A 17,542-nucleotide genomic window follows, 5' to 3' on the forward strand; every position below is an offset into this window, starting at 1 on the left:
ATGAAAAAACATCACATTGCAAATGGACTCTCCCATTGGCTCGTCTAAGGGGAGCTTTCATAGCCAATCAGATGGCCTGATCCAGAGGCTCGACTTCTGCAGACGGAACCAAAACTTGATTCTGGTTCATGGAGGCCTGCCAGGAGCCCATGTGTTCCACTGTCCTGTGGACACCGGCTGTGCCGGCGCATTGTGTTTGGGGAACGGCATCGTATTGAAAGATGGCCGCCATTCCAAAAACGATTCCTGCTCAAAAACAAAATCAAAGCTATTTGAAAAATTTAAAAAATGACAAAGAAAACGTCTGATAGGAAACTATAGTATGTTGGAGGATAACCAAGTACAGTCAAACCTCGGTTTTCAAATGCGCCAGTTTTTATAGGCTTCAGTTTTCAACAGGAACCTTGGCTGACAAACACGCTCACGCTACTCCGGACTGCCAGAAACAAATAATGAAAACCCTGAAACCATCATAAAAGACTTCATGAAAACCCAACTGAAAATTCCACCTGAAACACTGCACAATATTACCTACCGTCCACCGAGTTCACTGCTTTATGAAGACCAAAAGTGAATCACATCGCCGCATCGTTGCAAAATCTGAACATTTTCAGCATGAACTACTGGTCAAAAGCAAAGGAAAAGAACTCAAAGGCACCAACTTTGGACTTAATGAAGAATATCCCAAGAAAATAAATGAACAAAGAAAAGTAAAAAAAAAAAAAAAACACACAACTGGAGGAAAGGACCTCACACCTCACCTAGTTTCACACTGCACCGGGGAGCCAGACAGGGATGCCCTCATTCTCCTTCCCTTTTTGCTTCATTCATCAAACCACTTGCAACAACAATACAGAACAATAATAATATCAAAGAAATCCAAGATGGAAAAAAAGAATATAAAGTTAGTCTGTATGCTGATGATTTATTATTGCACCAACAAAACCCATACATATCAATGCAATAATCATTCTCAGTTATGAAAAGTTTCTCCACTCTTTCTATTTACACAATTTACTGGTAGAAAATCTGCATTACCTCCACTAACTCAAGACTCATGGGATCCCACAGCTCAAGCATCCTTTCCCCTCCTGCACTTTGGCAATATAAAATACTTGGGTATTAGCATTTCCTCCATGCTGTCAGAGCTCTTTCACCTTAACTACACCCCATTACTCAAGAAAATAGAAGGCACTCTCAAAAGCTGGAAAAATCTACAACTAACTGGATGAATTGCTGCAGTAAAAATGAAAAATGTACCTAAAATTACTTACTTATTCACTATGATCCCTACCGCTCCCAATGACAACTGGTTCAAATCACTTAACACCAGAACCACTCAGTTTTACTGGAAAAACAAAAAAACCTCACATCTCTCTCTCAACCTTACAAAATACGGTAGCAAACAACATGGAGGCCTAGAAACACCAAATTTCCTTCACTACTTTTTGGCACCCCAACTACAATACCTGTTTTTTTTGGATGAACAAACAATACAAACAACAAATCATGGATACATTTTGAACAGAGCCAATGCCATAATATCTCCCTTTTTTACCCCAGTCAATGAAAAAGTTTAATTATTATTAATTAAATTATAAATTTTCCAAAAATGACCACTTTACTTCTGAAAATATTTGATGTTTTTTTCCAACTCTGCTGTTTTTTTTTCCAACTATTTCAACTTTCTTCTTGGGAATTTTTTTCTCATAATAATGATTTTATTCCCATAATATTTTGACCTTATTCTCATAAAATTACAACTGTTTTTCCATTTTATTTGTTGTTATTTTTCAACTATTTCAACTTTCTACTTGTAAATTTTCTTCTTGACATTATTCCCAGGATATTTTGACTTTATTCTCTTTTTCCACAACCAAAAAATTATTTTTGGTTTTGGATTTGGATTTTATTATTTTATTTATTTTTTTAATTGTTTTTTTAATTTATATTTTTAAATATCTTTTTATTATATTTTTGGAATGTGCCGCGGACCAATGAAAAATACTTCAGACACTCTGCCACAATATCTGAATTCATTGATAATCTCTATATTTTTACTTAAGTTATGTAACTAAAGAGGGGATATTTGACTGACTATGACAACATGTTTTAGTGTGGTTGGAGCCGGCATCCCTCCCGTCGCTGCGAGTGTTTCCATCTTCCCAGCATGCTTTGTGGTATTTGTTTTGTAAAAAGTTGCTAACGTTATATGCTTAGAGTAACATAGTTGTTGTTTATTATTTCCCATTGTAGTAGTAGTTGTCCTCTGTGTGTTTACATACCGGTTACATGTTGTAATTTTTGTGTTGGCACTGTAATTGTAGGTAGTGTTCTGTCTAGTGTCTTTCTTCTTCTTCTTTTTTTTACGGCAGCAAAATGTGTTTAGAGTTTAAATACAAACTAATTCACTAACTGACTAATTCAAACCATCTGTGCCAACTTGTTAAAAGTATTTTAAAGTATATTGAAGTAAAAGTGTATTGTATTCTCTTAAACGGCATTCCTCCGCCTGTTTATAGCATTTTTGGACTGAGACTAATATCATTTGATGAACTGCAAGCGCTCAACTTGCACCCTAATGGTTTTGATTTCTGCCCGGCGATAAACACCGACACATTCTGCGAAAGAGGTGGTTAGAGTTTGTGTGACGGCTTCTATGGCTTCCACCTGTGCTTCCATTCTTTCCTCCAGTGCTTTCCTTTTTTATATCCACTAATTATTATCAGGCCTGAGGTCTGCAAGAGGAAGCTCTGCAGTCTGGAAAACATTTGATTTTAGCTACTGGGGCTTTTTATATGAAGCAGTGGCCCATGCAGGACCTTGCACACTATGTCAATGAATGTCTAAAACACGTGTCAAACTCAAGGCCCGCGGGCCAAATGTGGCCCGCCACATCATTTTATTTGGCCCATGAGAGCAATTAAATAGGTCAAAAGCGTGCTTTGATGCCTATCGACTACAATACAAAGTGACGGCTCACCGCCACTAAACTCCACATCAATGCCAACGAGTTGAATTGACAAATAATGATCCCAAAATGTCCAGGGAGAGAAAAGTTGATGCAGATATAAGACCGTTTCAAGAAAGATGGGAAGGCGGGTACTTGTTTGTGCTTCAAGGAGAAAGACCGGTATGTCTTTTGTGTTACGAAGCGGTGTCGGTTGTTAAAGAGTACAATCTGCGTCGGCATTTTGACACTAAAGGCGGAGGAAAAGCTAGCCTTCAAGAAAAGCAACAAATTGCCCAAGAATTAAAAGGCAAACTGCGGTTGCAGCAGAGTGTGGTCACGAAATACACAGCCAAAAACAATGCGGCAGTGGAAGCTAGCTTTATTGTGGCTGAAGAAATTGCCCACACTTCCAAGTGTTTTTCAGAGGGAGCGTTTTTTGAAGCAGTGCATGCTGAACGTCTATGAGCAGGTGTGTCCCGACCAATTACAGGCTTTAAAAAAATATCAGTTTTTAGGTTAGTTACTAACCTAAAATCTTGACCAATATACAAGTAGTCAACTTTTATTTTGTAATTTTTAGTTGATTACATATTATTTATGTGTAGCTACTGTTGCAATTATTAGTATTTGCAGGTTTTATGTGTGTATGCAGACAAATTATTGTAGTCAAACCATCAGTTGGATGCAAGACTGTGTGCAGTCTTTTTTTGTGTAAAATGCTACATCATTGTCATACATGCTGTTAGCAGCTCACAGCAGTTGATTTTACAGTAATTAAGCCCATTTTAACTTTGACAAAAACGTTTTGAACAAAGTTAATGTCATAACTTGTGTTTTATGTTATTTTTCTTAATTCACTTGCATAGTTTGATCCTTGATTGATGGAGTAGTGTGGGTTTCATAAGCTGACAAATTCAAATGATTTATGTTAGAACAGAGCAACAAGTAAAGATATTTTTTTTCTATGCAACTGTAATGTTTGTCACCTGAATAAGTAATAAATTTAGAGTTATTTAACATTCAGGAGTTGTTACGTTTATTTTACATTACATTCGATTACATTTAGTTTCATTTATAAGTTACATCTGGCCCATTGAGGACAGCCATTATGTCGATGTGGCCCTAAGTGAAAATGAGTTTGACACCCCTGATCTAAAACAACGACTCCGCCCCCGATGCCTCAATTGCATGTAGTCTTTTTGTTTTTGTGATTCCTGCACTTCATTCAACAGCTTTTAGGCTTCTTTGAGGAACCTCCTGCCATTTGGGCTGCACCTGAACCCAGTGATGCTCTTGTGAAAAAGGGGGCAGGACCAAGTGAGGACCAAGGGGGGGTGAGGAGGCGTGAGTGGCCAGCCCCTAGACAACTTTCCCCACTGGTGATTTGACGATTTCCACAGTGACTATCCTCCTTTTGGGCTCTTTTCCAACCTTCTCAAGAAACCTCCAGGTTTTTTTCATCCTAACTCCATCATCAGTGTGGAGCTGAGCTCACTTGAAGGGGGGAGCCGGTCTGCTGTCGAAGGTCTGAAGGTTCCAGTCAGGCCCACCAAAGGCATTGTGATACTTCCCCACATGGAGCTGTAGAGCCTGCACCACACACTTTGCTGCTCCTGCCTGGGATTGAGGAAAGGGAAGCAGCTTTTTTTTGTTCTATTGTGCCAAAGGCCGCATCTGTGTGGGAATCACCATGGAGATGCAGAGGCGGCCCGCTAGGTGGAAGACGAAAAGGTGGTTGGCCACTGTCCTTGTTTTAATTCTGCAAGCTGTCTCCATCCGAGCAGGTAGGAGTCGTTATATCAGTCCTTCAAGCTTTAATCCTTACACTTGCACAGTTCAACATGTCCAAAAAAAGCAGAGTTTATTTAATCCTAAACCCTTCTCAATATCTCAGCAAAGTGTGTCAGAGAACCAGTTTAATTAACATAAATGTTGTACAAAATGTGTGCCTTTTTTCCACCAAATATATCACTTGCACCTGTTTTTACACTCCTGCACGTGTCCATACGCTCGCTTGACCCTTCTGTTAACCACTTTTATGACTTAAATACATGTATGTCTTGGAGTTACATTAGACTGGCAGTGATAAAAGGTTCCCGACCCCAAAACACCACATTTAGGTGTGGTCGGCTGAGGTGAGCGCTGATATGAACATCAGCAAGACAGAGAGAGAGGAAGTGCTTGTCGTTGCCAGTGAACTTGGCTCACTTGTTTGTTTTATGATGAGGTTGTCATAAAAATGGGTCGGCTGTTATACTTGGGAATACTGAGGCTGTGTAAAGAATTGTGGTTCGAGACTCAAAAATGTGAAAAAAAAACGTCTGCACAATAAAGAGCATATTACATGAACTAACAAACAAACCTTGTTGAATATTTGTATATTCCAGTATTTTTACCCTCTTGGATTTCACCAAAAGCTTCTAAAATATATTTTTAAAGAGCACCATTCTCACACACACACAGGGAGAGAGCAGAGCAGAAAGAAAGCACTTCCAGCGCATTTTTTTCTTACGCATTTAGCATTTTTGCAGGCTTTTTACTGTCATTTTAACACTTGTATTTGTGTCATGTGACCAATGGCTGCACATATGCAACATATGCATCAAGTAAGGACAGCTTTTGTCACATACAGTCATGGAAAAAATGATTAGACCACCCTTGTTTCTTCAGTTTCTTGTTCATTTTAATGCCTGATACAACCAAACTACCGTAGTTTGGACAAATATAACTAATAGCTAACAAGAGTTAATTTTTTGGCAGTACAATGCTATAGCTATTCATGTAAGAACTTAAGGGATTTTAGTTATTATCAAGAAAACAATTGAAGTTGCTAGATATCAGCTCTTAAATTAAACCCTTATGAGTTATATTTGTTATCATCATTATATTTGTCCAAACAAATGTACCTTTAGTTGTACCAGGCATTAAAATGGATCAATAAACTGAAGAAACAAGGGTGGTCTCATCATTTTTTCCATGACTGTATTTCATTACGTAAGTCAAATACAGTACGTTATTTGTATATTCAGCTATTTTTACCATATTAGATTTCCCCAAGAGCATCTAAAATATACTTCTAAAGCGTGCCGTTGTCACACACACACAGAGGGAGAGAGCAGAGCAGAGAGAAAGCACTTCCAGAGCATTTTTTTCTTACGCATTTCTCATTTTTACAGGCTTTTTACTGTCACCTTAACACTGGTATTTGTGTCATGTGATCAAAGGCTGTGCAGTAAAGAACATATACAGCAAGTAAGGACAGCTTTTGTCACATATTACGTGACATAACTCAAATATTCCAAAACTTTTGATTGAATATTTGTATATTTTGCTATTTTTACTAGCTTACATTTCAACAATTGCTTCTAAAATATACTTTAAAGCGCACCATTGTCACACATAGAGAGGGAGATTGCGGAGAAAAGAGACAACCATTCCACTGTATTTTCTCTTACATATTTGTCATTTCTGCAGGATTTTTGTTTTAACCCTGGTCCGTGTAGAGTTCACATTTGCAAGTGCTCCGAGACTCATCCACTTTTTGTGAAGTTCTGATGATGGCCTTTTTTTGTTAATTTTTCCCGTACTAGAGTTGACCTTAAAAGTGTGAACACAGACTAAATGGAAAGAAGTGAGTTTTGACACAACACTTTTGCTGCAGTAATGAGGAAGAATGTTTTCGTCTTCCATTTTAGTTGCATGCGTTCAGCTTTCTGCATAAACACTATGCTTTAATTGACCCATACTTGTTATTTAACAGCCCAGAAAACAGTCTGATGCAAAGCCTTGAACTTCAGAGAGAGTGGCTTGATGGAATTCACATCCTGGCCTGAAGGATATCTTTTCCATCTTTCCACATGATCCACCGCCGAGCTCCCCTGAAAAACTCGAAAAAGGGGGCGTTGATGGAAAAGGAAAAAGAAAATGTGGAGTATTTTGACTGCTTAGAAAAAAAGGAACATATGTGGGTCACATTAGCTTTGAATAATATTTCTTTTGAGCCAAAGACGCGTCCATACTGTGCGGAATATTGCCATGGAATATAAAAGTACTGACTTTTGTTAGGATTAGTATTAGAGCTCCAAAACGAAATAGTCATTATGATGCATACAAGAGAGTCTTTTATATTGTGCAAGCATCAAAGTGCAGCTTCCTGTCCGTCTGATTGAGATGGAAGCTCACCATAATTGCAAGATATGCAAACATTTGTGAGATCCCTGGGGGGCGGGGGGGAGGAGAGGGAGGACTTTAATTGCTGTCATTGCTGCTAGACCCTCGTTAAGAGCGCCTCTCCTTAAAGACATCCCAAAAAGAAACGTCTCCCTCGTCCCCGCCAAGAAGCTTTCCATCTTAATCACAGCTCCACATCAAACCTCAAGCCTGGAGAGCAGACGGGGGGAGGTGGGGTGGTGGTGGTGGGGGATTTTTAAGCGTCCATCATCCGAAATGAATGTGTCTGCTTTCTCTTGAAAAGGATTGGGCTTTTTTTTGTCTCTGCTTGCACCTGAGTTGTTTTCTGTGTGCTAGTTGGTAGCTTGTTAACATGCTGCTGACACATGTTGACAAATGAGCTGTTAATGGCCCACAAACACACCATTAAATTTGCCGAGTCATCATTATAGTTGATAATCTATGAACAATGAGCTGGTGGATGGCTTTTTTTGGATATGCAGTGGAAAGAAATGAGGTTGGGGGTGGGTGTCCTGAACAATTCGGCACATCTGGAATATATGAGGCCTTGAGGTATGCAGTAATGCAGAAAGGTATTCTCGCAAGGAAACTTTTTTTTTTTAATCAAGACGCAAAAGCTCTATGCTTGAAAGCATATCCATTAGTGTCATGCTATTTTTCTAAATAAAATATATAATATATAATATTTCTATATATTATATGTATGTACAGTTTTTATATATATTAGGCTTTTAAAATAATTTTTGATCAGGCAATTTTAAAAGCTGTTATATTGAATGGGAATAACACAATAGCATTATATTATTCAGAATAAATGCCGACAATGCAGCGCTTCATACTAATACCAACAAAAAACACTATGATCACCATGCATGGGGGTCCTTTCTACCAATGGAACCCTCCACCTCCTTCCTAAAATCGTTCAGGTTCCTATTTTTCAGCTCAAAGAAGAAGTAGCAGCATAAAGAAAAGATGGGGCCATCCTAGTTTAGTCTTGTGTATGTTTTACTTAGGGGGGCGTGTGGGGAGTGGTGCCAGGTCCATAATGGTTTCAACATGTGGACTTCCAAGTCCACCAGCCCCCACTCTAAGCAGCCACCCAACAGGAACAGCACAATCAGCACTTCCCTGGCTTCACGTGCCGCCAACTCAAGCAAAAAAAAGTAGTGGAAATATTAAGTGACGGATGTTTTTATCTGACGTTTTCTGGAGTTTTTTTTATGACTTCAGGCGTCACAGACGGCTCTATGTGACATCCATCCAGACTTGGTAATTGGATATTTACAATAGCGACTTGGAAAAAGTGCCGTCATGTGCTCTTGATGTTGTCAAATGCGTATGAATGTTGTCTGGAGGCTTTTTTTCCCACATAAATCTGATCTCCTCAAGGGGGGATTTGAGGCGTCCCCTCCATCTTTTGAAGTAGACACATCCTCGTGCCCCCCTTCCTACTCACCAAAGAAACAAATGATGTCTGGACATATGTCTCCTGTCTGTATTGGTCATTTTCATGAAGCCTGACTTTTAGAATGGACGTTAATCGCAAAGGATTAGCATCAGTTGCACTCAGTAAAACACAGATGCAGTTTCTGCAATCAGAGCTTGCGCTCTGACAAGACCCAGGCAATATAAGGTCATGGAAAAAATGATTAAACCACCCTTGTTTCTTCAGTTTATTGATCCATTGTAATGCCTGGTACAACTAAAGGTATGATGATAAGAAATATAACTCATAAGGGTTTAATTTAAGAGCTGATATCTAGCAACTTGCATGGTTTTCTTGATAATAACCAAAGTTCTTACATGAGTAGCTATAGCATTGTACTGTCAAAAAATGTAACTCTTATGAGCTATTTTTGTTGTAATTGTTATATTTGTCCAAACAAAGATACCTTTAGTTGTATCAGGCATTAAAATGAACAAGAAACTGAAGAAACAAGGGTGCTCTAATATTTTTTTCCATGACTGTAGATGCCAATGAATGACATGTATTGTGAAGATTCGTCATGACAACACAACACAAGTTATCGTCAACAACAAGCCTCGACTCCGTAACACAATTCATAATGTGTGTTACTGGACCTAAGAAAACAGGAATGTACCATTTTTATTTGTGGGACATGGAGTACTTGAATTATGACTCAAACTACAAAAAGACAAGTACAGTGTTTTCTCGAAATAGGATTCTTTATCTATAAATTGAATATTTTTGGAGTAGAAAGTCTGTTTACCGCTTTCTAAATACACTTTTTAACATTATTAGAGCCCTCTAGACTTGAAATAACACCCATATAGAAACCTTTACACTCCTATTACCCAATATAGTAGACATATTCAGAGAAATTATGCCTCATAAGACATAAATAAGATATAATATAGACTCACATATGTTAGCATTGAGAGTTCCTTGTTGTTTTCCTTTTTTACTTCCTGTTGTTTACAGCACTTTCTGAATGCCTTATTTTTGTATTTTACTTAATTTTGGCATTTTTTTGTTTGAAAATGCTTCATTTAGGCCAAAATACATAACATTTGCTTAAATATGCCTCTTTTAAAATTAGTAATAGGCCATATTCAACCATATTCAATTGAAACAGCATGATTTAATCATGAATATACTTTTGAAAAAACGTGAAAGAGTGAAGCAGAAAAATTTGAAGGAATTACTGTACAGTAATCCAATAATACAGGTTTTTGTAATTCCCAGTTTTTGCCAAAAAGTATTTGTCTCGGTTTTTGTACACTGTCTGGACATACCGACAGACATTGTGCCTCACAAACTAGTCCGTTTGCCTGCGTACTATTTTGCAGAATCGAATTGAATCTTGAATTGAATTCGAGAAGTCGCAGCAAAACATGAAGGCGGTGTCCGTGCCGATTCCCTGTCCCCTCCTCCCTCACCGCTCATCTTCGTCTTCGCAAGAGTCTTCATTGAAAGTAAAAGTGATGTTAAATGTTCATTTATCCATTTCATTTACTACTATTTTCTGCATGCATTATTCGCTATAAAATGATTTCTGATGGGGAAAATGCTTTGTTTTTTGTACGATTCTAATTTCGACTGACCTTTTGGAACAAAAACCAAGGTATCACTGTACATTTCTGTAACAAAAGTGGGGGGAAAAAGTGGAAACGCATCCAGTATTATTGTCTATGTTGGCCAGCTAGGACAAGACCACTATTTACAGTTCCATCAAACCTAAGTCATGGCGTGACAAATTTGTGTATATTGTGCCAGCAAGCTACTCCCTGGTTGATGGAGAATGATGTACTGTAAGTTGTTATTATTAGTCAGAAGGGCCAATACCACTTGTACTCTAAACTGCAAACAACGAGGTTAATTCAAGTCATCTATGTAATTTTTTATCCAGATTTGCACCAAACTTTTATTGGGTTTTTACCTGAAACAAATCCTTGGAACAAACGCTTGGCGGGGGTTAAAGGAAAAGCTTCCAGGGTGGTGCAGGGTGGTGCAGGGTTAGGAAGTTAAGCTGCCTTGAGATGCTTTCTAGAAAACCTAACCATCAGGTTAGAAATCTAGGGGTAGTAATGGACTCAGACCTGAACTTTAACAGCCACATTAAATCAATGACATCATCAGCTTTTTACCACCTAAAACACATTGCCAAAATGAAGGGAATAGTGTCCAGATTTAGAGAGACTAATCCATGCCTTTGTCTTCAGAAGGCTAGACTACTGTAATGGCGTTCTCACCGGGCTCTCTAAACGAGCTGTAAAACAGCTGCAGTACATCCAGAATGCTGCTGCTCGAGTCCTGACTAGAACCAGGAAGTATGACCATATTTGTCCAGTACTCAGGTCTCTGCACTGGCTTCCTGTTGCTCAGAGAATAGACTTTAAAACAGCTCTGCTTGTGTATAATGTCTTTTCATGGTCTTGCGCCAAAGTACATCTCTGACATGTTAGAGCCACAACATAAACCATCTCGAGTTCTGAGAAGCTCAGGGAGTGGTCTCCTGCGGGTGCCCATAGTCAGGACTAAACATTTTATATCCAGACTTGCACCAAACGTTTATTGTTTTTTTTTTTTTGTCTTGAAACAAATCATTATTATAAATCATTATATTATATGTATATATGATTATTTAAAAAGAAGGCCACACGGTGATCTAGTGGTTAGCATGTTGGCCACACAGTCACAGTCTGGAGGGAAGACCTGGGTTCGATTCTCCCCTGGGCATTTCTGTGTGGAGTTTGCATGTTCTCCCCGTGTGTGTGTGGGTTTTCTCCGGGTACTCCAGTTTCCTCCCACATTCCAAAAACTTGCATGTTAGGTTAATTGGTGACTCTAAATTGTCCATAGGTATGAATGTGAGTGTGAATGGTTGTTTGTCGCGTGTACCCCGCCTTTCGCCCAAAGTCAGCTGGGATAGGCTCCAGCATGCCACCGTGACCCTAATGAGGAGAAGTGGTATAGACAATGGATGGATGGATGGATTTAAAAAGAAAGATAAAATATTTGGAAAATTAAAAAAAAAACAACAGCACAAATGGTAAAAAAGAGCAAAGGTCGAACTTCATCCTAAAATCATACTTTTTTTTGTTGCTTTACAAAATATCTACAGTAAGTGGCCCTTTCATTTTTCACTATGTCACTGGAAAATCGTTTGGACACCCCTGATCTATGTGCATTATTATGCAGATTTGCACCAAATTTTAATGGGTTCTTGTTCACACACACGTTCCAAAAAGTGAAAGTGTTATGTCGAGTTTGCTTAATCCTGCTAACTGTCAATGAAAAAATAACTTTGCTTTTTTTTTCATTTTGTTCGTTTTTCTGTGCGTATTTTAGCTAACAGACTACCTCCTGGTTCACAAAGAATGATGTAAGATCTTACAATTAGATGGATAGGACTCAAATTTTTGAGGAATAAACGGTTCCATTGTGACTGAAAACTAAACATGCCACTTACATGCATTTTATCCAGATTTGCACCAATTTCAGTGGGTTCTTGTTGGGCTTGTGCTCCATAAAGTTCCATCAGTGGTGTGGTTTTTGCATAATCCCGCTAACTCCCAGACAAACGGTGTTGAGAAGAAGACCTCTTGTTTTTCATGCTTGGCAGATGTTAAAAGAAAGCTGGCCAGCCGTTGCAGTCAGACTTGCTGTTTTGTGCCGTTTTCTCATCGTTACATCTTGCGGTTTTGTCTATATTTAAAATAAAACCCAGTGTAAATGTGGGTGGAGTGAAGTGGACAGTGCCAGTCAATGAAAGGAGAAAGCAGCGGATCAAAGGGCAGAGAATCATCTGTTAAAGAAACATCTGCTAAAGACGTATACGTGATGTTGTTCGGTAGGAACAATGTGCAGGCCAACACTTTCACCGCACACTTTAAACAAATGCCATCATCCGGTCTCTTTTCCTCGCTATCATCACTGGAAGGCGTCACGTGGCAGGACATGGCACAGAAAAGGCTCAAGGACCAGCGTCAGGAATGCAGTCTGACATCCAAACAAGAAGCAGTTCTGATTTAAATAAAAGGGAACCTCTTTTTTTTTAATTCATTCCTTCCAAGATATCAGATGACAACTGAAACGTACGAAAACCAAAACAATTTTTCTGACAAGAAATAATGCAAATCCAATGAATCCATTCCAAACACCCAAAACATTAACAAAAAAACATTTTATTGAAAATAATTCTACAGTTAAACTGCCCCAGTTTTTGTTTGATTTGGTTTTGATGAAAATTTTCACCAAAATTTTTCCTCAGTTTTCATACACTGTTTTGGTTATTGTACAATATAGTGTAGTATAATATAATATAAAAAAAGACATCATTTTGACTTAAAATCCTGCTTTATACATTGGCTAAAAAGTGAAGATGATAAAAATGATCACATGTGCAAAGCCTGTTGCTAATAAAATAAAGCCGAGCAACGTCATGCTTTTACTAGAGGAGGGGTGTCCAAACTGTGGCCCACGGCAGTTTTTTTATATACTCAGAGCACATTATAAAAATACAATTTAACAAGAAAATAATAGCTGCAAAAATAGAGCAATCTACAGTAATTTTACAAGAATAAAATTAAAATATTAAGAGAACAAAGTTGCAATATACTTGTAACTACAAAAAAAGAATAACATTGCAAATTTATGAGAATAGCAAACGTCATGTTAGTAGAGTAAAATTTTAATTTTAAAGAAAGACATTATTTTTTTAAGTTGTAATATTATGACAAACAAACAAAACAATGAAAAAAGTTAGGTTACGGAAAACATTCTAATGTTACTCAAATTAAGTCAAAATATTATGGGAATGAAGTCATAATTACAAGTCGAAAATTTACAAGAAGAAAGTTGAAAAAAAATGAAAAAAAGCAGACAGACAAAAGTAGCTGTAATTTCACGACAATAAAGTCCAAATATTAAGAGAAAAAAGTCATATTCTAACAAGAAAACAAGTCGCAATTTTACAAGAATAAACTCGTAATACAGTGTTCCCTCGTTTATCGCTGGGGATAGGTTCCCAAAATAGCTCGCAATAAGTGAAATCCGTGAAGTAGCCAACTATATTTTTGTACTATTATTATATATGTTTTAAGGCTGTAAAACCCCTCACCACAAACTTTATACACTTTTCTCAGACAGGCATTAACATTTTATCACATTTCCGCATAACCTCTGCCTTCATTCAGCATGTATGATCGCTAGCAGCTAGCAACCATACAACAGGAACCAGGCAGTCCTGCATGAAGGAGATTAATTGACAATGGTCTACAGCCACGACCAGTCCAGGGTTTACCCCGCCTCTCGCTCGAAGTCAGCTGGGATACTCTCCAGCATACCCATGCAATTGTTAGGATAGGCGGCATAGCAAATGGATGGATGGGTCTACGGCCAATCAGAACGCAGAACACAATGGGCGGGTTCTCCCTTAGCCAATCAGGACTGTTGTGGCTCTATATTTACTGAGACCAACCGGACACGTCTGGACACATCTTCAACTCTCACGAGTAAACAACACCCTCTACTGGTAGCAGTAGTAAATACAATAACAGACACATGCAACAGAGCACCAATAGATTACTGTAATACACCACAAGGACGCAGAACACAATGCACGTTCATACGCTGTTGAATAGTTGAATAAAACCTGCAAAAGAGCCAATCTGCGAAAGGTGAACGAGGGAACACTATACTGTATTATGAGGTAAAGTCATTTTAGTTGCATAGAGTTGAAGTATTAAAGTAAAAATATGTTTTTTAAAGTATTAATATGATGAGAAACAAACAAAACAAGATAAATTTGTCATTTTTGGAAAATTAGGTTGAGAAAAAAAGTTATAATATTATGGCAAAAAAGAAATTTACAAAAATTATTTAAGAACAAAGTTGAAATATTTGGAAAATTGAAAAAAACCCAACAGCAAAAATAGGGAAAAAAAGAGCAAAGAGTGAACTTGATAAAGTCAGATGCAGTTTTTTCTTGTGATATATTTACTGTATATTACTTCTTAGTGTTGCTTTACAAAATATCGAAGTGGCAAAGTTGCATCCTTTCATTTTTCACTATGTAGCCCATGCTGGAAAAACACCCATGCGCTAGAGAGACGTGCAGGCCAGTGACACGGTTAAAACGGCATTTACTGGATATTGCTAACGTATCTGGACGCGTAACGTTTGACACCTAATCACGCATTTTAGCACAAATTAAGCATGTTTAATAGTGATATCATAAACATGTGTGTGTGTATTAGGCTTAGGGACACTGAAATATTAAGCGTAGTATCAGTATCAGATTGATATCCGTATCATGACATCGCTATTTTTCACTTCTCTTCTGTGTTTTTAATTTTACAAATGTGTTTTTTTTGTTGTTATTGTGTTGTTAATATTGTTACATTGTTGATTGTGTAAAAACTCCTGGCATTTGTAAAATAAAATAAATAATAAAATAAATAAATAACCAAATGACTTGAATGACAATAGTTGTCAATATATTAGTTTTTGCTTTTCTTTAGTTACTTTGCACTATTGATTTTATTTTGTTGAATAGACTGCTGATTAAACCGTTTGCTAAAATTTTTAAAGTAAAAAATAAAACAACAAAAACAACACAAATTCTAAATAATGAGAAATAATCAGTTCCAGGTTCAAACTGTCACCATCCATTTTCATTGTTTAGATTTAAATAATAATAATAATAATAATAATAATCAACTACAATGAAAATAAAAGTAATTAAAAATAAATAAAACTAAACTAATTCTAAATAATGATGAGAAATCCTCTGTTCCAGTGTCAAATTGTGACCATCCTTTTTAGTTCTTTGAATTAATAAATCATTATAATAATAATTAAATAAATTAAATCACATTTTTTAAATAAAAAAGGAAAATATACTTTTTTAAAATTTAGTTTGTTCATATAATATATAAAATTAAATTAAATTAAATACATTTTAGTAAAAATTTTCAAAATTAAACAAAATAAATTTAGTAATCAGTAATTAAATAATCAGTTACAGGGTCAACATCCTTTTTGGTTGTTTGGATGTTTTAAAAAAATTATAATTTCATTAAATAAATTTTTTTTTTTAATTGTAAAAATTGTTTTTTTATTCAGATTTTTTTCAAATTAATTTAATTAAATACAACTACAAATAAATTTAGTTAAAAAAATAAAAATGTAAAATATAAAACAAAACAAATTCTAAATAATGATGAAAAATCATCTGTTGCACGGTCTGATCGTCACCATCCTTTTTCCTTGGTTCTTTAAAAAAACTAAAAAAACATAATACAATTATAATAGATAAAAATACGTAAAAATATGGTAAAAACTATCACCACCATTTTTGGTTGTTTGGATTTTTTAATAATTAAATAATTTCAATAAAACAGTAAAAAATCAAACAAAACAAAAAACAAATTCTAATTAATGATGTGAAAGACTCTTTTTCTAGAGTTAAACCCTCACCATTCTTTTTCTTCGTTTGAATTAAAAAAAATGTAAATACAAAAGTGAAAAATAAAACAAAACAAATTCTCAATAATGATGAGAAATAATCAATTCCCAGGTCAAACTGTTGCCATCATATAATTTTAGCATTTTTCATTTTGGTCGGGTAAAAGAAAGTTAACTGGACTTAACGGACTTAACTGAATGTGTGGCTTCGGGTTCGGGTCTTTTCTCAGCTCTTGGATAGAAATTGTTGAGTCAACGACCAAAACAGCCATTTTTGTTTGTTTTGCAGCCCACAGCCACCACGGGGGGCTAGTTGCAAGGTATCCAGGGATTGCTATGATATGTCGCAATGTGTGAACGAGCATTTGAGTTCCTAATTAGTTGCATTGATTGCAATGTGATGATATTTCCCTCAGTAAGAGTTGAACTTGACGCATCCTTCTCTTCGCCACAGCCGAGCCCGTGGATGTGTTGAAGGTTCTGGACTTCAAGAGCTCCCCTCAAGGCGTGAAAAAAACTCCCGGGTTCTGCCCAATGAGGAGAGGCTCCAAGCCCGACATCGCCTACCGAGTCAGCAAGAACGCTCAGATCAGCGCTCCGACCAAGCAGCTCTTCCCAGGTAGACATCGTCGCATTCAGTGGTGGTAAAAAAGACCCAGAGCAGGAAAAGATTGTTGTTATTCCTGCTCTGGGGATTTATTGGGTCCATTTAGGACAATGTGGAGCGCCAGTGTCAATAATGGAACTCTTGTGAAGTCTAATTGCTGCCAGCCTCTTTCTCCGTCTGCCTCCGTTTCTGAGACACAGAAGCGGTCATTATTTGTACAATACTGCACTTCAAGAGCTCCGTTCGTCCTCCTAAGCACTCAAACTGAAACTGGGAACATGAGCAGAGATGAAGAATTCCTCGAAAGTGACCACACGGCCTTCTCCAGCCTGTGTAATGACCGCTTTGGGTCCGCACGTGTCGATGTGGCCTCAGAGAACGCCTGTCGCCCCCCTTCCATCTCTTGCTGCCATATGTCGTCAAATCTGTCGTGTCTATTGGCATAAAAATAAGGTATCGGCTCATATCGGTATCAGTATTGCTCTGTGTTTTCGGCTCCACCTAAATAGCAGCCTCGACTACCCATGACAATTTTCCAGAGACTGCAAAGCGCCCGCACATGGCAAGATAGAGAAAACCAAAATGAGAGAAGAAAACAGGAAATGACGTGAAAACTAAGTACATTAGAAGAGTTAGAGGTTAGCTTAGCACAAAAGGATGCAAATAGTGAAGCCTTTTGAAAGGTGATCCACCTATCTAGATATAATGGAAGTGTTTTTTCAAAATAAGATTGTGATATTTTTGGAATTGGTGTTGTTTTGCTAAAGCTAATCAGCTCCTTTTTTTTCACCATATGAAATAATATAAATAGTATTCATCTGTTCCAGGGTCAAACTGTCACCATCTTTTTTGTTGTTTG

At 37.2% G+C, this 17,542-nt stretch overlaps 1 protein-coding gene across 1 annotated transcript in view; it reads left to right on the plus strand.

The window, feature by feature from the left end:
* Positions 1-4,367: 4,367 nt before the first annotated feature.
* LOC129168198 (collagen alpha-1(XI) chain-like) overlaps positions 4,368-17,542 on the plus strand; it is a 96,390-nt gene continuing 83,215 nt past the window's right edge. Inside the window, exons 1-2 of the mRNA XM_054753193.1 lie at positions 4,368-4,737; positions 16,531-16,695. Coding sequence (XP_054609168.1) covers positions 4,644-4,737; positions 16,531-16,695 — 259 coding nt within the window. The 5' untranslated portion in view covers positions 4,368-4,643. The remainder of the gene's footprint in view (positions 4,738-16,530; positions 16,696-17,542) is intronic.

The sequence above is a fragment of the Dunckerocampus dactyliophorus genome, chromosome 2 (assembly GCF_027744805.1).
Source record: "Dunckerocampus dactyliophorus isolate RoL2022-P2 chromosome 2, RoL_Ddac_1.1, whole genome shotgun sequence".
Taxonomy (NCBI): domain Eukaryota; kingdom Metazoa; phylum Chordata; class Actinopteri; order Syngnathiformes; family Syngnathidae; genus Dunckerocampus; species Dunckerocampus dactyliophorus.